The 23,891-nt window shown below is 33.1% G+C and overlaps 1 protein-coding gene across 3 annotated transcripts in view; it reads right to left on the bottom strand.

Moving 5' to 3' along the window:
• Positions 1 to 23,891, bottom strand: part of LOC136034849 (uncharacterized) — a 57,180-nt gene that overhangs the window by 5,730 nt on the left and 27,559 nt on the right. For 2 of the 3 annotated variants that reach the window (XM_065716314.1, XM_065716315.1), the window contains 5 exons: positions 23,121 to 23,205; positions 20,059 to 20,122; positions 13,211 to 13,324; positions 9,076 to 9,222; positions 1,285 to 1,497 (listed from right to left, as the gene is read on the bottom strand). In XM_065716314.1, coding sequence (XP_065572386.1) covers positions 1,327 to 1,497; positions 9,076 to 9,222; positions 13,211 to 13,324; positions 20,059 to 20,122; positions 23,121 to 23,205 — 581 coding nt within the window. In that variant the 3' untranslated portion in view covers positions 1,285 to 1,326. Of the gene's footprint in view, positions 1 to 1,284; positions 1,498 to 9,075; positions 9,223 to 13,201; positions 13,325 to 20,058; positions 20,123 to 23,120; positions 23,206 to 23,891 lie in introns of all 3 variants that reach the window. The other variant, XM_065716313.1, reaches the window with a different exon arrangement.

Below are 23,891 nucleotides of genomic sequence, written 5' to 3'. Positions count from 1 at the left end.
TAATATTGCGTGAGCGCTAAAATGTGTTACAAAAAGTGGCCACGCACACAGATATTTTTAAGGTGAGGGGGGGCAAACAATAACAACACATTTTATATAAAGATTTGAAGAAAAATTGCCCCGGAATCCGAGAAAGCTAAAGATTTCAAGGGGTTTCAGCCCCTAGCTCTCACAACTCCCGGCGTATCTCCCTGACCATATCCCCTTGGAATCACCAAGGCTTATAGAAAAATCGTTTGGCATTTGGTTCTCATTTTAAGTTAGTTTCTAATCAGTAATTAGGAATCGATGAAAGGTAATTGCGAAACAAATTCTGATTAGAAAACCAATTAAGGCATCTATCATAATTAAGAGAAACTTTTTTGGATACTCTCCTAACCTATCAATCCATATTGTCAAAAAACACTTGATTTGGTATTCAAATTATCTTTTTTCCTCAATAGGCTTAATATAATAGCATAAAATAAAACTTGTATATTTGCCAAGGCATTGATTTAAATGTTTTTCTTTCTTTAAAAATTTCACCGCAAAAGCAACAATAAAATAAACGATGCCATAATTTGACTAAAAAAATACAATTATATTAATCAGACTGAAAAATGGCAGCAATTCATAGATTTGGCGATTCCAAAAAACAAAAGTGTGTCAGCTACAAAATAGAAATTTTGCAAACACATTTTTCTTTCAATTTACGCTGAAATTCAAAAGGGCAATATATTTCCAGTCAGAAATTCTTTAAATTTCATGCAGTCTGTTCAGGCATTTAAGCAGGAAGGGACTCAAATTCTACAAAACAGAATAAGGCGAATTATAAATCAATTATAGGGTAAATTACAAAAATAAGAAGAATTTGGGAGGGGATGGTCCTTTAAGGGAAGGGTTTTAATAGTAGAACTTACTATAGATACTATCGGTTTTGAACTAATTATTAAACTCAACTGTATCTTTACTCATAACCCACTCCATCGAAAAATTATTTTTAAGCCCCGAGGACCCCATTCAATATGGAGGTGGGCAGGGAAGAATACTAAATAAAACCTTGTCCTCATCTTCCCTCTCACGAAGTTTTTCCATTTTGACACATGTTCTGCAAATTTTTTTGATTACACCCTTTGTTTAGACTATGTGTTATGTGTTTCACTTCTAGGGTGTTCCTACTCTTTGTTACCACCATTTGTATATATATATATATATATATATATATATATATATATATATATATATATATATATATATATATATATATATATATATATATATATATATATATATATATATATTTACCTGAGTCTTCATCGGAATCGGTTCACTGCCTTCTTCCTCTAGTCAAATATAGAAATAATTTTCATAATTGTGATATGGAGATTTTGGGTAGGTACGTGGAAGAGGTATTGGAGTCCCAGATGGGGTTGGAATCGGGCTTTCTGCACTGTAATCACTTCCTGCAGAATCATCACAAATGGAAGAACTATGCCTGGAGGAAGGCTCCCAAGGTACCTGTAATTTAAGAGGTTTGTGAATTATTCACTGTATTTTTTTTTGTCAAAGGTGACCAGTGATTGGTCATCAACACTTTGGACTGTTCGTAAACCTTTGGGTTCCTTCTGACGGCACACCTTTTACCATAAACAAAAATTGAGTAACCAGCTATATATTCCTTAACTAACCTTGCGTTAGTTACCCGCACTATCGATCAACAACAAGTTCTCCACAGTGATAGAGAGATAGACAGAGATGGAAAAGAGAGAGAGAGAGAGAGAGAGAGAGAGAGAGAGAGAGAGTAAATTAATTTAACTTTCCCAAAGGCAAATGCAATATCCTCCTAAATTTATAACATACCGTTCCCCTCTTTTTTTGTTTAATTTTGGGTCTCCTATCCAAGCGATCCCATGAACTTACTTTTATACCCAGTTAACTACCGAGCTGAACAGGCACTTCAAGAGCTGAAGTGTTTCTTCAGAACCGTAGCCTACCTGGCTACGGTTCCAACAAAACAGAAACGAGAAAAAACTGCAAGCTTTTTCTCAAATATGATAAAGCTGTCTTCAATGTTACATAATACAACTGAAAAACTTAAAAAAAAAAAGAAAAAAAAACCTCTTTAGCAACAGAAAGGTACGAAAAAGGTTCTTAAAGAGAAAAAATAAATTAAATAAGACATAACAATAAATTCCTGATATATTTTGGTAGGTCTAGCTCAGACCTGCCTTCTTTCGTGACACCCATGCCCCCCCCATTTCCAGTATGTGGTATTTAATACCGGTTATTTTGCCATTAATTTCGGATAAATTACGGCGTAGGTCAAATTCGCTATATAAACGAAAGATAAAAGACCTGTTTCAAAGGAATTTAAAGGACATCTTCGATTTAGTTAGATATCCAAAATTACCATGAAAAAAGTGACTAAGCCACTATTAAATACGCATCTTCTCACACGGAAGCTTACAGACTGGAACCAAGATATCACGGAACTACCAGATTTTGGGTATTTTAATACCCATTTAATTACGAAGAATAATTACGTCATAACAAACGTCATGTACGACAAGTTTGTAAATTCCACCTACATCTAATCTATCAGCTTAACGGATACTAGTAACGTGAGTAATGTCCATAGTGACCTCTGGAAGGTTGTTCAAAAATGCTGTCTGGCAGTTTAACAACTTTGTGAACAGATTAATTTCGTTGTTTATACTTTTTAATTGCAGGGGTGATTGTAGTTCTATTACAAGTGCAAGAATATAAAAAGGACACTGTGATCATTGCGTGTTTCAGAAAGAATCACCGTGAGGTCATTGGCACAAATCGAAGGAAAAATTGGGGGGGGGGCATTTTTTTTTCTCGAGTTTTCAAATGAAAATACCCAAACGGGTATTTTTCAATAGAAATATCAGAAAATGAAGTGTTCGTTACAATTTCTTTCGCAGAATAAAGATTTTTGAAAATAGAACAGGAGGAGAACTCTGCTCCTGAACAGACAATACAAACTTGTGATGGACCTTTGGATCATACTAGCTTTTCAAATATTACAGAAAAGCAGGTTCAGACCCGTACGCAAGATGAATTTATGGGCCCAGCCCTCATACCCAAAGACTCCTCTCCCCCCAAAAAAAAAAAATTGTCCAGTGTATGTGATTCTTAGAGTTTAGTGCTGTTTCTCCGAAGACAGGATTTCAAGAATTTGATCCCTCCTCAGGATCTATATAATATATATATATATATATATATATATATATATATATATATATATATATATATATATATATATATATATCTATCATATATAAAAATAAGTTGTCTGTCTGTGGATGTGTGGATGGATGTGTCAGGTGACGTCACCTGAAAAAACTGGATCAGGTGACGTCAAAACTGAAAAAACTAAAAAAAGGCAAAAACTACAAAAAAAACTAAAAACTAATAAAAAAAATAAAAAAGCTAAAAACTAAAAAAACAATAAAGGTAAAAACCAATAAAAAACTAAAAAAAAACTGAAAAAACTAAAAAAAGGCAAAACTACAAAAAAAAACTAAAAACTAATAAAAAAAGTAAAAAAGCTAAAAAACTAAAAAAAACTAAAAAAACTAAAAAAAGGTAAAAAACTAAAAAAAATAAAAATAAAAAAAAACTAAAAAAAGGAAAAAACTGAAAAATAAGCTAAAATAAAGGTAAAAACCAATAAAAAACTAAAAAGAAAAAAAAGGAAAAAACTAATAAATGACGACACTCAAAGAGAAAGCGACCAGGACAAAAGGAATGTTCGATTAGCAATCAACAAAGCACCGGGACACAGGGAGTATAATGACGACCAGGACATAAGTAAAAAAAAAAACTATCTATATATATAAAAATAAGTTGTCAAACTAAAAAAAGGCAAAAACTACAAAAAAAACTAAAAACTAAATAAAAAGCTAAAAAACTAAAAAAACTAACAAAAAGGCAAAACTACAAAAAAAACTAAAAACTATAAAAAAATAAAAAAGCTAAAAAACTAAAAAAACTAAAAAAACTAAAAAAGGTAAAAAACTAAAAAACTAAAAACTAAAAAAAACTAAAAAAAAGGAAAAAACTGAAAAATAAGCTAAAATAAAGGTAAAACCAATAAAAAACTAAAAAAAAAACTGAAAAAACTAAAAAAAGGCAAAAACTACAAAAAAACTAAAAACTAATAAAAAAGTAAAAAAGCTAAAAAACTAAAAAAACTAAAAAAACTAAAAAACTAAAAAAAGGTAAAAAAATAAAAAAAATAAAAATAAAAAAAAAAACTAAAAAAAAAGGAAAAAACTGAAAAATAAGCTAACATAAAGGTAAAAACCAATAAAAACTAAAAAGAAAAAAAGGAAAAAACTAAAAAAAAATTTCATCTAAAAAACTAAAAAAAACTAAAAAAGGTAAAAACTAAAAGAACTAAAAAAGAAAAAAATAAATGACGACACTCAAAGAGAAAGCGACCAGGACAAAAGGAATGTTCGATTAGCAATCAACAAAGCACCGGGACATAGGGAGTATAAATGACGACCAGGACATAAGTAAAAAAAAAATTAACAAAACTAAAAAGAAGGTAAAACTACAAAAAAACTAAAAAGAAAAAAAAAACTAAAAACTAATAAAAAAACTAAAAAATCTAAAATCTAAATAAACTAAAAAAAAAAAAAGGAAAAAAATAAAGGAGAAAAACAAAACTAAAAAACGAATGTATATACAGACCGGTACACCGGGATACAAATGACGACGGGACACAGGGAATATAAATGACGACCGGGACACAGGGACACAACTACAACGGGGACACCGGGGGAAACAGGGGGATATAAATGACGACCGGGACAAAAAAACTAAAAGAAAAAAAACTAATAAAAAAACTAAAAAATCTAAAAATCTAAATAAGCTAAAAAAGAAAAAAAAAAGGAAAAAAATAAAGGAGAAAAACAAAACTAAAAAACGAATGTATATACAGACCGGGACACCGGGATACAAATGACGACCGGGACACAGGAATATAAATGACGACTGGGACACAGGGACACAACTACAACGGGGACACCGGAGGAAACAGGGGGATGTAAATGACGACCGGGGACACCGGGACAGGGAATGGTCGATTAGCAATCACCATCAACAAAGCTCAAGGGCAATCATTAGAATCATGAGGTATAGATCTGAATACAGATTGTTTTCCCATGGACCATTATATGTTGCATGTTCAAGAGTCGGTAAACCTGACAATCTATTTATATGCAAAGACAATGGGACAGCAAAGAATGTTGTATATTCGCAAGTTTTACGTAGTTAAAACCATATATATATATATCTATCTATATTCACAGGTGGGACATAGGGACACAACTACAATGGCGCGTAACTATTATGGCGCGTAACGACTTACGCGCGCGGGGGGGCTTGGGGGGGGGGCGCGAAGCGCCCCCACCAACTAGGTGTTGGGGTGGCGCGAAGCGCCACCCCAACAGCTAGTATATATATAAAAATAAGTTGTCTGTGTGTGGATCTGTGGATGGATCAGGTGACGTCACCTGAAAAAACTGGATCAGGTGACAAAACTGAAAACTGAAAAAAACTAAAAAAAGGCAAAAACTACAAAAAAAACTAAAAACTAATAAAAAAAATAAAAAAGCTAAAAAACTAAAAAAACTAAAAAAAGGCAAAAACTACAAAAAAAACTAAAAACTAATAAAAAAGCTAAAAAACTAAAAAACTAAAAAAAGGCAAAAACTACAAAAAAAAACTAAAAACTAATAAAAAATAAAAAAGCTAAAAAACTAAAAAAACTAAAAAAACTAAAAAAAGGTAAAAAACTAAAAAAACTAAAAACTAAAAAAACTAAAAAAAAGGAAAAAACTGAAAAATAAGCTAAAATAAAGGTAAAAAACCAATAAAAAACTAAAAAAAAAAACTGAAAAAACTAAAAAAAGGCAAAAACTACAAAAAAACTAAAAACTAATAAAAAAAGTAAAAAAGCTAAAAAACTAAAAAAACTAAAAAAAAGGTAAAAAACTAAAAAAAATAAAAAATAAAAAAAAATAAAAAAAGGAAAAAACTGAAAAATAAGCTAAAATAAAGGTAAAAAACCAATAAAAAAACTAAAAAGAAAAAAAAGGAAAAAACTAAAAAAAAATTTTCATCTAAAAAACTAAAAAAAACTAAAAAAGGTAAAAACTAAAAGAACTAAAAAAGAAAAAAATAAATGACGACACTCAAAGAGGAAAGCGACCAGGACAAAAGGAATGTTCGATTAGCAATCAACAAAGCACCGGGACACAGGGAGTATAAATGACGACCAGGACATAAGTAAAAAAAAAACTAACAAAACTAAAAAGAAGGTAAAAACTACAAAAAAACTAAAAAGAAAAAAACTAAAAAAAGGCAAAAAAAACTAATAAAAAAACTAAAAAATCTAAATAAACTAAAAAAGAAAAAAAAGGAAAAAAATAAAGGAGAAAAACAAAACTAAAAAACGAATGTATATACAGACCGGGACACCGGGATACAAATGACGACCGGGACACAGGGAATATAAATGACGACCGGGACACAACTACAACGGGGACACCGGGGGAAACAGGGGGATATAAATGACGACCGGGACACCGGGACAGGGAATGGTCGATTAGCAATCACCATCAACAAAGCTCAAGGGCAATCATTAGAATCATGAGGTATAGATCTGAATACAGATTGTTTTCCCATGGACCATTATATGTTGCATGTTCAAGAGTCGGTAAACCTGACAATCTATTTATATGCAAAGACAATGGGACAGCAAAGAATGTTGTATATTCGCAAGTTTTACGTAGTTAAAACCATATATATTATATATATATATATATATATATATATATATATATATATATATATATATATATATATATATATATATATATATATATATATATATACATATATATATATATATATATATATATATATATATATATATATATATATATTATATATATATATATATATATATATATCTATATTCACAGGTGGGACATAGGGACACAACTACAATGGCGCGTAACTATTATGGCGCGTAACGACTTACGCGCGCGGGGGGGCTTGGGGGGGGGCGCGAAGCGCCCCCACCAACTAGGTGTTGGGGTGGCGCGAAGCGCCACCCAACAGCTAGTATATTATATATATATATATATATATATATATATATATATAGAGTATATATATATATATATATATATATTTTTTTGTGTTTGTGCTGTAGCATTGGGTGATTTCTCTTTTCATGATATATAATATATATATATATATATATACATATATATATATATATATATATATATATATATATATATATATATATATATATATATATATATATATATATATATATATATATATATATATATATATATACAAAGAGGGGAAAGGTTTTCCGAATACCAAAAAGACGCTTATTAACTACTACTGTGTCACTTCGCAAAACGTTGGAGGTAGGAACTAGGCACGTGCTCAAGGAAGGGGGATAAGAGTCAGTAACTTTCCGTGTCGCGGTGTTCCATACTCTCTTAAAATCCTTGAATTAACTACTGATTTTCGGTATTTTCACAGAAATCTAAAAAACCACCCCCTCCATCCCCGGATAAAAATTCACGTAAATGATTTTGTGGGAATTTATTTTGTGCGCATATGCATTCATTACGACCTTTTTGTTCTCAAAGGATTTTAAACATGAAGGTATAAGAGAAACGGATCCTAGACCTCTCTCTTGACTCAGTATTTCTGAAATTTGGTCTTTCCTTGGACTATATTCGGGCCAAACACTTCTTAATTAAGGGCTTAGGCAGAATCTGTAATCAAAAGAAGGGCCTCTAAAATGCCACAACAGTGGATTAGGAAATTTGAAAGATAAGATCCAGGCACGTTCGGGTAGCACCTCTGCCCAAAAAGGTAATTATAACTTTTCCTATAAGTTACTATACAAGATAAAGATTAAAGTATATTTAAAGCAAAAAATCAACCATGTACACAAAAAGCCCAAATAGAGTTATATTTAAGTACACAAATAATATATTTTCTGGTATAATCTTTCTTTTTGTGGCTTCTATTTCATCTTCCCCCTTCTTTGAAATAAATGCACATACCTGATAGGGAACTTCCCCTCCCTCCACAGGGCCCTTACTTCTTATAAAAATAAAGAGAGAAAAATCTTTTTTTAAATGATTATATACAACAGGATTTAGAGCCAGTGTTCTCTAAATGAGCCTTCATAAAACCATCAACCGTCATTAGTAAAACCCAATTAAATTTTAGCGGTCAAAGTTTGAAGGACGTACCAAGTTCAAAAGATTCAACAATTATTTAAAACGGATTTCAAAAGAACTATCTTCTTTAAAAAAGAAAAAACAAACTGACAATTACAAGTTACAGGCTATACTATTAAGACATTATAATTAACAAACATTTTTTTTAAATAATGGCACGGAAACCTGTAACTCCAAGTGTGCCGTAAAAACAGACAACCGCATATTTAGTTCCCTAAAGCCCTGAGAACCACTAGCTTCCTCTTACATACTCCAAAAAGTCATTTATTACGAAAAGAATTTAATTCAGATGACTGGCATGCAGACATTTATGTCGTCTGAGCCACAAAATAAGGAATATATAAGAAAATCATATAGAGAAATATATAAAATAGTCAAGGGGGACATCAGAAGTTGCTTTTGTTTTACATTGAGTTTGGTAAATACCGCTGTACCCCTAATACTCGGTGAAATTTTTCTTCAAACCTGATCGGTTCTTTCGTGAGAAATATTAAGCCAGTAAAAAGGACGAAAATGTTTCTGTTACAAGATTTTTTTTCCAGGCAACTCTGTTTCTCTGTGATTTAACTATTTACTCTGGCTTCAATTTTTTTCATTTGACAGATTTTTAGCCCTGTTTTGTCACAGATCTATACAGTCAGGCTAACTAGAAACCCTTTCTCTTAAGATTTTGTGTCTAAGAAAGTTTGAGACAGGCGTCTTTCTAAAATTTTTGAAGCAACAAAATTCCAACAGACTCTAAATAAAAGGTGTCACATCTGAGAGACAACGAGGAACTTACTGTGACACGAAGTCGGGCAGATGATGGAATGTCATCGATCCGTCGCAAGACGAAAGAGTAAACAGATGACTCTGGCCAGGTCGCTTGGACAGCTAGAACACAGTCGTCCAGATGCAGAGGTCGTTCAAATGAGGTCAAATTACACGCCTGGAAGGTGAAATCAATCAGTATGGGAATGGAAACTGACATAAATAGCCCTAACCCTACTCTAGAATAGGTGCAGTCAGCAACAAATTACGGAGTGGGATCAGAAAATTTTCCTGGTGTAAGATTTTAGGACGTTTCTCTCGAAAGTTATTTTTAGTAGCCAAGTCAGATACAACGAGGAACACTTTTTTTTATCTTTTTTTGCAAGCAATTATTTATTTTAGAGCTGGGCACGAAATTTCCATCTCAAAAACGGAAAGATCCCCCTCAATTCGTTTTTCGATAAAATGCGATTACATATTTGCTTATATCAAGGTGTAAAATACGAAAACCTACAAATTATGTACAAAGCCGTTATATCACTAAAGAATAATATTTTTATAGGCTAATCATCTGTCATAAGCAGGCTCGCCTTCATGAAGAGAAGAGGAGGAGGGTCAATATAATTTTTTTAGAGGGTGGGAGGCCTTCAGATAAATGAACAGTTTGCTCCTATGCCTCTTGCGACCGCAACATTTTCACTGTCAAGCTTAAAGGTCATGTCTAAAATTTTATACTTCTGACATAATTGTTATTATGTGATAATGTAATAATGTGAAGTATAAAAATAAAATTTTTATGCTTCACATGCTCTTTGCTAAGAAGTTCTCAAAGGGAGGATCAGCAGCTCAATGTATGCATAGTGCCGCTTTGATTCTCGTGATCTACCTTGCCCTACTGAGTAGCATCAACTGGGGGAGGCATGGTAGATCATGTGCCCCCTAGATTCCTCCCATCCTAGGCTTAAAAAATACGCTTTTTGGTTATTTTCATTGTAAAAACCTTTTAAAAGTAGTTTCATTGACATATTGACCAAAATGACACATCTACCCCTTTCTGCCTATTCTTTATGCTAAACTTAGTCATTACCAATGTCCTAACCATAAACTACTGCCAATGTTGAAAAATGGCGAAATTGAAAAATTAGATCAAGAATTTTATTGTAGTTTATCGTAATAAATCCATGTACTTGAAATAAATAGCTGAAGTATCAACTTAGCATTGAGTTCTGAATCGAATGGTACGTTTTTTCTCAGTTCTACAACAAATACTACAAGTAATCATGTAACACTTAAGGGTCCTATCAAATACTTAAAGTAAATTTTGCAACGATAGGAATTATTATATTTGAAAAGAACATTGAACGGTGTATCGACTGGTATATTTATATTTGAGCTAGGGAATTAATCGAACATTCGACAAATTTAGAAATTTTTTATTGGATTAGGGAAACACCTTATTTTTGTTTAGAACTTTCAAAACTGCCAACAGGGATGTTACCGCACCGTTCCATGACAGCCAGGGATGGAGACAAAATCTATAGTATTCGTTGATATTGTCACAATTTTAGCTAAGGCAACGCTTTTAAACTACTTTCTTGAATTAAAACTAAAAACTAGCAGCTAAAATACACAGATAGCAATACATAACGAAAAACGTCGAACAAATCAGCTAGTTCTTTGCAGCAAATGGAACTATCTTACCTCCCTCCCCCTGGGAAAACGAGACTAAGTATAAAGCACAAAATCCGCATAAAGATAAAACTTTATTGCCATTAAAGGTCTTATTCTAAAATATAGTCCTCCGGCCAAATTCCCCAGACTAAAGAAAAACTCCAAATGAATGACCGGAAAAAGTCCATGAAAGTTCTATTTCAATAAAAATTCGTAAATAAATTTTTAATTAATCTCATAAAATGCAACGAAAATAAATCTTTTTGATAAAAATCCAACAAAAACAATATCTTTATAATAATATAAATTTCCTTTTAATTTTCAATAAAATAAATTTTTACACTAAACTCTGAACCACTTTCAGTCAACTGCCAACAGTGGCAGAGATCGACCTCGGTACACGCACCCCTTGCACAGAAAAAATGCACCTTTATCTTAAATATGAGCACTTATTAATATTGTTAGAAACGTAACCAACCCAGTGGCGTAGTTTCTGATTTTTCCTAACATAAAACCCTCAGCCAGCAAGGGAGAAGGGGGATTTTCTGTCAGAAACAAGAATAAACTCGCTTTGGGGATTTTTCAAGGGAACGCCCCCCTCCCCAGCCTAGCAACAACCCTAGCTAAGTCAACACATGTCATGGGCCTCCAGTAACTGAGAGCACTGCAATCCCCACTTCCCCGCCTATCATTTATTTCTATCCAAGAAAATTAGAAATAAAAGAGAGAACGCAGTTCCCAAACTGTCGCCCTTGGATTATCTATTCTCATGAATACTACTGTACACCAACGGAAGGCAAGATTACGGAGTAACAACACCTGGCGGAAATACAGAGGCTGAATTGCTCTGCAAAAACAACTTTTTCTGCTCTGGTGAGCAGATTTATAAAGACAAAGTGACAACCGATTTAAACAATCAAGTGAGTGATAAAAAGAAAGGGAGTGGCTTTAGAGAGAATACAGACATAAAACAAGAGAGTAATTGTGAACAAATAATTGATTTAATTAACTTCCTTGTAAAATTAATCCTGTTAATTGCCATTTTAAAGCTATTTGTTTGAGATCTAGTTTTGAGATACAAAAGCATTCTATATCATAATAAGAGACAGTAGTGTAGCTAGGGACATACTCGTCCCCAGGCATAATTTCTGTAGGGGCCCCCATTTAGGTGATACCATAGATTTCATGAAAGATATACACACTTAGGCTAGGCTACATTGTTAAGGGAGGAGGGGGAAAATGACACTGACCTCGACGGCTGAAAAACCTACCAAGACCTCTGATAAAAAGCAGGCATGTAAGGGCGTATCCAGGGTTTTTTTCGGGAGGGTTAAAAATATTTACAAAACGCATCAAAAATTCGTTTATATGCATCTTTGTTAATATTACAGGGCGGCCAAAATTTCGAGGGGGGTCAAACCCGCAACCCCCCACTCAAACACGATCTTCTCTATATGAAGTCTCCGTGTACCTGTCAATCAATCTCTTTTCAGCATCAGACACTCGTCTAGTTATCATTCTGGCTAAGAGTTTTTCTGCTATGACGAACGTTTGTTTTGCAGCAGCACACGCGTTAAACTTCCATTCATTAAATGAAAATCGGGATTTATATCTACCTTGTTACATTCAAAATTGCCTATGGTTGGCTGTCCCTACAGGGGAATTTTTACCTTTCATGCTGTTTAGGTTAGACCCGTCAAAAAAAGAAAAAGAAAAAAAGAGTCGACTTTCTCGTGTTTTGAGTAGTTTAAGTGTTTTAAGTGTTTCCCGTGTTTTAAGACATGAAATTACAGATTAGCTAAATAATTTATGTCATTCTATTAGTTGTAATTAAATTGATTCTAGACAGTTGGAAGTTATGATTTCAATAAGTTTTTGAATGGCGAAGTAGTTTAGGCTTGTATCATCTCTAAAAAGACTGGGATTCGGTTCCTGGCGGTATCAGCCAAATTCCAGTTCTCCAGACACGGTCACCTTTTGCAAACACAAAATCGGAGGGCCTGTTCAGGTCCTAGCTCCCTTCTAAAATCGCGAAACTTTCAAGAATTTTTGTGTAACTTCCTAATATTTTTCGTAATATTCGTTTTTTATTAATTTTTAATCTGCACCTCTTATTTTTGTGAAAAATGATGTTTTGTCGAAAGGTCTGAATTTCCCAAAAAGGGTTATGTTCTAAAAATACCCAACAGGCTACAATGTCGCTTTTAAGTTAAAAAAAATCGTGCTATTGCAGTGAAGAATGGAGTGGCACTAAAAACAAGGTCAGCCTCCAAGTCTATTAATCTTTACAGAGGCCCGTACGTGTGATTTCACTTCACAGGGTGGGGGGGGATAAAAAAGCTAGGCAAGTTAGTTATAATAAGGGAAATTTTTTAAGGTCCCAGAGTCCTAGTATTTTGGACGAGCTAGGCCAAGGGCCCTTCCCCAGCATACCTAACCGTCGTAACAAAACGCACACCTAACAAAGGTACAACAGAGCAACTAACCATGCTTACCTCGTTCAGAACAAAGTTTTCTGCATTTTGTTTTGAATTGTTAATGTTCAGCAGAAGTTGTATCACATCTTCCACGGTTGTCCTCTCAGATATAAGCAGACTTTTGTACTTTGACTGAAAAAATCGATTTTTTGGAACTTAGTTAAATTAAACAAAATAGTTAAATTAAAATGTTAAATTCCAAAAAATAAAACGGTCTTTTATAGGTTATTTCCCAATAAGCATGATCACATAACATTTCTAAAAAAAAATATGCCAGGTAAAATAACTTCTGATAGATAAGGCCACTAAGACATTGTCTGTGAAATGCTAGCCAACATGTAAATTGCCTCATTTGATTTCTACTTGCAGATGAACCGCCTCCCTTTCTCCCAGACTTCTCTAAGGAACCCCCCTCCCATTTGATAAAAAATATTCAAAGAGTGGATTTTTTCAATTTACATCCCCCTCCACCATTCTGTCTCCTTAGGAAAAGAATCAGTCACCCTCACCTTTCCAAGCGCAGGACATAAGTACATTTACAGTGATAAACTATTGTTCTAAAATGTTGATTATATTACAACAAAAAAATAGTATATTTTAAGTCGATGCAAAAAAAAAAAACGTTATTCAGCTAGAAGAATTTCAAAAATGAAGAAAGAACCTAATGGTAGGCATAATTTTTATATGTCAAAACTTTCAGTTAGTCATTTATTCGGTAGCTCTGTCGAGGATTAAGAACATAATAGAATCGGTTTTATAACTCAAACGAGTGACGGTGCATTCATTATATATTAATTGCGTTACACTTAAATAGCCATTGTTACCACAAAAGAAGGATGCTACCAAAATGGCCACAGATTTCAAGACAACAATGTAACATCATCAATCTTAGGCAAAACCAATGAAATTCAATAAAAATCAGGGCGAAGTTTTTAATTCATAAACGACCTTAGAAATTAATTACTTGTGCTTATAAATAATCACTACATTTAAAGCGGGATTAATGAACGTTAAGAGCAGGGTTTTTGGATTCAGACCTGTGACGTTATCTAGTTTCCACTGCCAAAGAGTTGTAGCCCAATTGAGAGGGGGTTTGTTTTCAGAATAGCCATTGTATGTTCAAAATTCCATTTTTTTGCACGGAGGTCTGAACACTCCAGAATTCTCCCCTTGCACCGCCACCAAGAAATCGTTAAGTTACCGTAGTATTTTAAATCAAAATTCAGAACTAAATAACGTTAAAATCTATTTCAAATTATCTTTTGTATAAAGTTTCAATGATGTAAAAATTGTTTGCACAAAAGCTTCTTCATATTCGTTATATAGCTTGGCACAATCACTTCCGATTAGGTGTCAATCATACGCAGCATTGGCTTATCAAGCCTTCATTTTATCAAAGAAGTATTTCTTGATGATTACATAAGAAAGTAGGTAATGGCAGATAAAGGTCTCTATTCAAGTCCAATCAAGGAGAAAGGGGGGTAGTGAACCGGAAATGAAGGGGTCTCTTTTGGTCTGATATAACGAAAAAGTTAAACATTTATGAACGAGAAAGATGAAAGATTGGGTGCTACCCCATTGTTCGTCCTACCCCCCCCCCTTAAATTAAGACTGGATATTCATTATTGTTAAATGGAAAATACTTAAAAAATCTTCCATTGTCCTCTTTTTTTTCAAAGTTTAATTTTCAGGAAGGTCTTATGAATTTATCTTCCGTGTTGGAGGATGCTATAAGTTCAAGAAAATAATGTTTTGGATTTTTTTTTAAATAAAAAACAGCTACAAAAAGGGGACGAGGATGTCAAAATAAAGGGGGTCCTCGTAAAGTCGTTGAGGAAGACCCGCGACCCCTGTCCTGCAAGCAGGTCTCATGGGGATGCTTGTAAAAAATACCCAGATACAAATATCTACACTTTTTTTTCATTCTAGAAAATATTAATGGGTCGTTTTAGTACTAAATTTCTTGAACTTCTTCGAAGATATTCCGATATATAAGAACACATTGATTGAGTGGAAATAGAAAATAGTATGAAGTTTTTAGGCATTTGTATAGGGAAAAGGTCATTCAGACTATCGTTTTTCCACTTAGATGCCACAGCCCCCCAAAATCAGTACGGAACAGAGTCAGTTTATATCACAGCCACCTTAAAGTAAACAACTGAATTATATATTTATAACTATGTTTATATATTTAATTATTTATAACTACATAAAGTATACAACTGAATTATATATTTATAACTATATTTATATATTGATATATATTTATAACTATATAAAGTATACAACTGAATTATATACTTATAATTATAATATATATTTATAAAATTTATATATTTAAAACTATATAAAGTATACAACTGAATTATATATTTATAACTATATTTATATATTTATATACTATATATTTATAACTATATTTATATACTATATATTTATAACTATATAAAGTATATAACTGAATTATATATTTTATCAGAAGAGCCTACCAGTCTCCATAGCGATTTTTGATATAGATGCTTATTTATTTTATAACTTTTATTTTGTATCTAAATATTCGTTTTATTACTGTTACGTGTTATTGCAACCACACTGTTGTCCTTTATCTGAGTAAAACCGGTCTCTCTGTCAGTATTCAGAGACAATTAGCTTAGTCTCAGTGAGATAAACTACTATGCAGGTACATTTTAATTATATATTTAATATATAAAGTTGGTAAGATTAGGTATTTAATATAATGCGTTCTGGGTGGCCTGCTTTTCATAATTCTCTGTTGTAGTTTCCATAATTTTGTTACTAAAGCGTTATATTTTCATCATATTTTGGTATGATTCAACTTCAACTTTATTAATATCAAATAATCAATGCATGCATCTCTTTTAACACCCCTACAAAAGGCTCTATGGTCAGTGAACGTAGGGAAAAACATTACAACCATATCTATCAAGATTCATAACACAAGATCAGGAAAATAAACACGGAAAGGAAAAAATAAAAACAAACAGAAAAATACAAATAGTTATATCAAAACTTTCTTTTAATTATTTACACTCAACTGAATTGACCAACTAATACAAAACAATTTCGTTAGGATTAATCAAACTTCGCTTCTTGGATGTAGTCACTATAATACCATTTTCTAGCACACCTGCCACGAAAACGCTAAAAACCAGCTCGAAGGTTGTCATTTGAGCAATTACGCCGCTTTGGTGTTCTCTGTGGCGTTACCCACATTGATTGACAAGCTCACCGACAAAAGGGACGTAAAATTTCACTGTCTTTTCAGTCAATGACGTATTCTCAATAGCTCTTTACGATGGCTTGTGCCCTGGGAGAATTCATTAATGGGCACTTTGTCTTTGCGAAGTTAGGCAACACTGAAGCTCGCAAAATGCTTTTTACATTTACCGAATTTGCAGGTACCGAATCACCTTAAATATGTAGAATGTTCTTTTGTCATAAGCTTTAAATTTTTGTTGACTGCTAAAACAACTTATATTCGGGTTTACGACATACCGAGGGCAAGGACTCCTATGCTTCACCCGAAACGATACTTCACGCCGATCTGGAGGGTGAAAATCCCTGTGTGTCTGCACTTATGATAGAGGCGTTAATCAGCTTTCTAAATGATGGCAGCAATAATAAAAACAAAATACTGTGCATAGGCTTATAAATCAAGGATTGTCCTTGCCGAAAAATTACATTGACGTTTAATTGACGATTGCTCTATGGTTAAGAGAGAGAGAAAAAAAAAAAACAACAAAGAAATTGTTATCAACGATGACAAACAAATCACACAAGTTCAATTTGTATTACAGGGAAAAGGTCATTCAGACTATCGTTTTTACACTTAGATGCCACAACCCCCCAAAATCAGTACGGAACAGAGTCAGTTTTTATCACAGCCACCTTAAAGTAAACAACTGAATTATATATTTATAACTATGTTTATATATTTAATTATTTATAACTACATAAAGTATACAACTGAATTATATATTTATAACTATATTTATATATTGATATATATTTATAACTATATAAAGTATACAACTGAATTATATACTTATAACTATAATCACACAAGTTCAATTTGTATTCATATATTATTTGAAATTGCAAAACAAGTTCTCAAGGATTCCTTTATCTTATTCTCACGTCTGTATTGAACAGATAGAGAACTCTCGAGTTATTAAAGCACTTGTTTGAATGACAGGTTAATTTTTATAGACTTATTTCCTTATGGACTTCAACTATTCTTAATGACACATTTGAGTTCTAATATTCACATGTTCTGTTTGTTACTTTAGTTTGGTTCTCATCATTGTGTTGTACCATTTCCGCATGTTATTAAACAACCTGTCAGTAGCCTATAATGTCATTACCCGCTTGACCTAAAAAAATATCCCTCAAGTGTCTTCCTTCCTCATTCCTTTATTTTAAATTAAAACAATCATGCAAAAGTTACTCAAACGTCATTCATGCATTTTACTTACTCCAGAAACTGGCGAGAATTTTAAGGGCAAATACGGAAACTTCCTACCAGGGGTAGCACAGGTACCACCGGAGGGGTGGGGGTTCTATCTAGATGGACAGGGAGTCAATTCGGGAAAATGTAGGGGGGATTGATTTTTTTTAATTTAGGGGGGAATTTTTTCAATAAAAATACCAACAAAGGGATTTTTTAGTGAAAATACAAAAAAAAAGTATTTTCAAAATATAGAACAGGTAAAAAATCTAAGGCGGTATTACCCCCCTTCCTCCCTATTGACGCACCTGTAGATGGACACCCAATGGGCCAAAGGTGGCCTTGATTTGTAGATAGCTTAGTATTTGGAATCTGTTTCGGAAACTGGTTTCAACCGTTCAGCTTTGGTAATTGCTGGCCAATTAATTTTACATATTGTCTGGAAAGAAAAATAACCAAATATTTACATTTATGTATACAACATTTAATCTTTTTGGATTATTAGAGGTGTTTTTCACGATTAATCTATTTATTATATTAATTGTGATTAATATTCTTTCTTTCATAGGCTATACTTGCATTTAGGGGAAATATACATTTAGCAATTAATTTTTATTATTCCATGGAGAAAGATATGAAGTATCAAATCAGTAAGTATTAAACTTTTCACATCTTCCTTATTCCTGCAAATGTTATTCAAGTGTCTTTATTCATTTTTAGTGATTTTAGTTACTCCAGAAACTGGCCTGAATCTGCATATTATATGCAGAACTCGGGTCGGGGTAGGAAGTTTTCTTCCCACCCCTGATAATACACTGCCAGTGCTACCAGAGGGGGGGGGGGAGGATTTACCAAGATAAGCATCCAATTGTGGATTGTATTTGTAAATAGCTGAATATGTGGAATCTGTTTGGAAAACTGATCTTAGTTGGGTTTGATGTATTCTGATTGTTTGTAAATTAATAAATTTTTTGAACAAAAAATATATACATATATATCTACTAATATAAAATAGTTTAATATTAATTTAATATAACTTGCTACGTTATTATATAAACAACACTTATCGTTTTTAGGTTGTAAACGCTGTGCTACTCTGTTCTTCTTTTTCTTCCCGATCAAGAGACCAATAATCAGTATTCCAAGACTTGTAATCAGTTAGATAATTAAATACAAATTAAATAAAGTTGATTTGTATTTGAAGAAATAAAATTTGAGCTGCCATACATAAAAAAAAAATGTATCAATCGGTTAGTTGAATAATCAATCAGCAACTGTAAGACTAGTAATTTACTAATCTCATTTACAGTATTAATTACAATTAACGTTCTTTCTTTCGCGAGCTGTAGTTGCATTAAGGTGGGGGGGGGGGTATTTAGCACATTTTTTTTAATTTAGTTTTCAACGAAAAAAAAATTTCTGAAGTTCTCAGACCAGTGAGGATCCCATTCCTCATTGTTTTTCTTTTTTTAATTTAAAATATCACACAAAAGTCATTCAATTATCGTCAAATATCTTTAGTTATTCTGTTGTGAATTATTCCATAGACTAGCATGAACTTTAGCTGCATAAGCAGGAAGTTCCTACCAAGGGGAGGTAATGAGATAGAGACCAGGAAACTCAATGAAGCTGATCGGAGTTTCTTTCCAGGGCTCCTCAAGTACCTTTACCCTTCAGTGCACGAGGCTGGTAGAATCGACCACGGAGTTGCTTCTAATTAAACGGAAACTGGATCAAGGAGTTTAGGAAGTTTAATGTTTTGAATCCTTGGAATATTTTGCTGACAATTTAGACTTCCCGATATTTTCCAAAAACATTTCGCACTTTTCTTCAGTTTTTTTTAACTTTGCCAGATTCATAAAAAAAAATTCTCTTAAAAACTAATAACTTTGCAGGGCTCACTTCCTAAGAGTACACTAATTTTTTACGCATAAACATTTAACAAAGAATACAAAAAGCAACAGAAATATATTTGTAAAAACTGGAAAAAATTTCTACCCGAAAGAACCGAAATTTTATAACACTAAACATTAAATCGTGGGGCTGTCATGTCCTATCATATGACCCTTCAGGGACAATTTCCTACGGCAAGACCGCCCCACTCTCTCATTTTTAATCTTTAATTTAAAAGATTTTATTTAAAATTTAAAAAGAGTTAAAAATTATTTAAAAGAGTTTAAAGATCCTGTAATTTTCTTTTGAAAATTTTAGTCCTGTATAGAAAACAAATTATTTCTTGAACTATTAATGTATTTGGAGATAATATTGTTTTCAAAGGTTTTAGTATCTATACTGACCATCAAAACTGATTCACAAAAAGTTTTCCACTTTTATATTCGCAAAATTTCTTAAAAGAAATATGATCATGCACAACAGTAAAAAAGAATTTGAAACTTACCCCTTCACTCAACGCGCCATCATGCACTCTGACCAAACCTCCACGCCTCATTTGCAAGGCAAATCTAGAAAAAAGTTAAGTTAACTAATGTTTTTGATATAACATATATTTATTCAGAGCTGTACATAGCGCAGCTTTTAATTCGGAGCTTGAGAGGGTCATAAGAGTTTCCCTAGAGGTTTTACATATCAATGTATTTTTACATGCCGTTTTTTCTGATATTCATATAGTTAAACATATTTATAAATGTACAACTTCTTGGGGGTGGGTATCTTCAGGCCTCATTTGAAAGCTATATCTGCGAAGAGGGTAGATTAAAAGATGTTTCAGACATAAAATATGTCCATTCATAGTTGCATATAGCGCAACCTTCAGTAAGAGCGGAGGGTATTCGGGGGAGGAGACCTAAAATATAAAACAGGGCTCTTTCAGAAGCCACTGACCCATATTTTTAATGACTTACTCGTACATGCTTGTTGAGAAAGCAAATATTTGTCGTATTCTAAAGAAGAGAAGAAATATTAAAGCGTGATTTCAAGTGAGAAGACTTCTTCAGAGTCCGGTAAAGCGCGTCTCAACAAAGTGTAAGGCACTAAAAAAATTTAGAAGAAAGTATTTTTTTCCTCCCTCTGATGGCCCTTTTTTGTCGATTTTTTTTTGTCTGTGCAACTTTGTGCAACAGTGCGACTTTTTTGTCACACTTTTTTAATTGAGCTCTAATTGCGCGACGACATCACTAGTGATCAAACAGTTCGTGGTAACGAACTGTAGTAAGGAGCGACCCGGCTCAATAGCAAACGAAACTCTAAAAAACGGAATTTTGATGCTAAAATATACATCAAAAGTATCAGATTTTCATGCTGATTTTAAATATATAAGTTTCATCAAATTTAGTCTTTGTCATCAAAAGTTACGAGCCTGAAAAAATTTGCCTTATTTTAGAAAATAGGGGAAAACACCCCTTAAAAGTCACAAAATCTTAACGAAAATCACACCATCGCATTTGGCGTATCAGGGAACCCTATAGCAAAATTTTCAAGCTCCTATCTACAAAAATGTGGAATTTCGTATTTTTTGCCAGAAGACAAATCACGGGTGCGTGTTTATTTTTTTTTTATTTATTTTTTTCCCCAGGGGTCATCGTATCGACCAAGTGGTCCTAGAATGTCGCAAGAGGGCTCATTCTAACGGAAATAAAAAGTTCTAGTGTACTTTCTAAGTGACCAAAAAAATTGGAGGGCACCTAGGCCCCCTCCCACGCTCATTTTTTCTCCAAAGTCAACAGATCAAAATTTTGAGATAGCCATTTTGTTCCGCATAGTCAAAAACCATAATAACTATGTCTTTGGGAATGACTTACTCCCCCACAGTTCCTGGGGGAGGGGCTGCAAGTTACAAACTTCGACCAGTGTTTACATATAATAATGGTTATTGGGAAGTGTACAGTCGTTTTCAGGGGATTTTTTTTGGTTTTGGGGGTGGGGTTGAGGGGAGGGGGCTATGTGGGAGGATCTTTCCTTGGAGAGATATGTCATGGGGGAACAGAAATTCAATGAAAAGGGCGCAGGATTTTCTAAAATTACTATAAAAAAAAACAATGAAAAAATAAACATGGAAAAGTTTTTTCAATTGAAAGTAAAGAGTAGCATTGAAACTTAAAACGAACAGAGATTATTACACATATGGGGGATTCTAAAAAACTTTAGCATAAAGAGCGAGGTATTTAGGAGGAGATAAATACCTCGCTCTTTATGCTATAGTATTTTTAGTAATTTCAAGTATTTATTCTACGGCCTTTCTGATTCAGGGGTCATTCTTAAAGAATTGGAACAAAACTTACGATTTAGTGTAAAGAACGAGGGTACAAACCCCCTCATATACACAATAAAAATTAAAGAATATAAAAGTTTGTTACGTAAGTTAATTCTTACGTTACGTATATTTTTTACTAATAAAAAAATCATTAAAAATTAAAATTTATAGTTGCCTTCTTATGTAACCGAAAAATTGCATGGCAACTAGGCCTCCTTCCCCATCCCTTATTTCTCAAAATCGTCTAATCAAAACTAAGAGAAAGCCATTTAGCCAAAAAAGGAATTAATATGCAAATTTCATTTTAATAATTTATGCGTGGAGAGCCAAAATCAAACATGCATTAATTCAAAAACGTTCAGAAATTACATAAAAAAAAAACTAGTTTTTTTAACTGAAAGTAAGGAGCGACATTAAAACTTAAAACGAACAGAAATTACTCCGCATATGAAATGGGTTGTCCCATCCGCAATCCCTCGCTCTTTACGCTAAAGTTTGACTCTTTGCCACAATTCTGCTTTTTGAAACAATCAAAAGCTTTAGCGTAAAGAGCGAGGGATTGCGGAGGGGACAACCCATTTCATATACGGAGTAATTTCTGTTCGTTTTAAGTTTTAATGTCGCTCCTTACTTTCAGTAAAAAAAACTAGTTTTTTTATGTAATTTCATAAAGGGGACATAAGTCGTCAAGATGTCATTTTGTATCTTTTAGCTAGCGCGGATTATTATACGCGGATTGACAACGGAACAACACATTTAGTAGACAAACAAACACTCTCTCTAGAGATAAAAAAAAACCGCACCCTTTTAAACTGTACATATCTTTAAAGTCACCGGAATTTTCAATTGCAACTCGCCCTACAGAAGTCTTTAGCAGCATATATCGTTCGGCCTTTTGAAAGGGCCCCAAACACTTTCTGGAAAAATTTTTTGCCGACGCTGTTTTTGCTCTGTATTATTCATTTATTTCACTTTGCACAAAGAAGGTAATCAAAACAAATTACATAGATGTGACCACATAGTATAGGAAATGTGTTTTGATCCTGGGCACTCCAAATACATCTTTCGTACTAGGAAGGAAAATTAATGAAATAAAGACAGGACACTGAATCAGCTAATCGGAAAAAAAGCTGCGCCTCAAGTAACCAACCACAAACTTCATCACTAATGGCTTTGCGTATAAACCGCAACTACTTGGTCTGCCAGTAATTATACAGTAAAAATCTAATAAAGAATTAAAAAAAAACTACCTTGAGTTTCCTCTAGGATGACAGGACTGCAATACAGCTGGCCTGGACTCGTCATCTAACACCAACAATGTTCTTACGGGTACTCCTGGAATAAAATAAGGTGATTTAAGCTTTTCCCCAATCTTCTATGCACAAGTCCGAAATATCATCATTTTTGTCCCCTTAGGGGCAACCCAGTAAAGACCGCTCATAGTAACCGAGAATTTAAAAAACGTGTTTTGAATAAATCTGTCAAGTGAGGAGGAATTACAATATAAACCCAATTCAAGAATGGTAAATATGATTATGACTAATTTTTATAACAAAAGTTCGTTGCAAAGACATATTTGTGGGAATTTTGAAATACAGCCTAGAATCCCACAAAGATGGTGTCGCATCGAAATGAAAACTGTACCATCGGAATAAAAAACAAAACAAAAAAACATTTGAGATAATTACAGTTCCCACCTCAGCCAACAAGGAAAATCACTTTTTCGCAAGGGAAGCAACGATGTGTCTCCGTTTAATTTATTATTTCCGTGCCTTTTTTAGTCGTCGCTAGTGGGCGCTGAAACATCATAGAGAGATGTTTAAGGGTTCATTTAAAATGAAAATTTACGTGCTTTTTGTAAATAATTACTCACAATAATAAAAATATAATAGATTTTTCTGAGAAAACCTGTATCCTCCTCTCTAAAAGGCTGTTCCTAAGATCCTAGAAGAACAAGTGACTCGTCACAGCACATATTTCCCTACAAAACTAAAACAAACCTGATAAACCAATACGAGGAT

Source organism: Artemia franciscana, chromosome 13 (assembly GCF_032884065.1).
Source record: "Artemia franciscana chromosome 13, ASM3288406v1, whole genome shotgun sequence".
Lineage (NCBI taxonomy): Eukaryota > Metazoa > Arthropoda > Branchiopoda > Anostraca > Artemiidae > Artemia > Artemia franciscana.
Note: the sequence above shows the minus strand (reverse complement) of the source record. Positions and strands in the feature narration are given on the sequence as shown.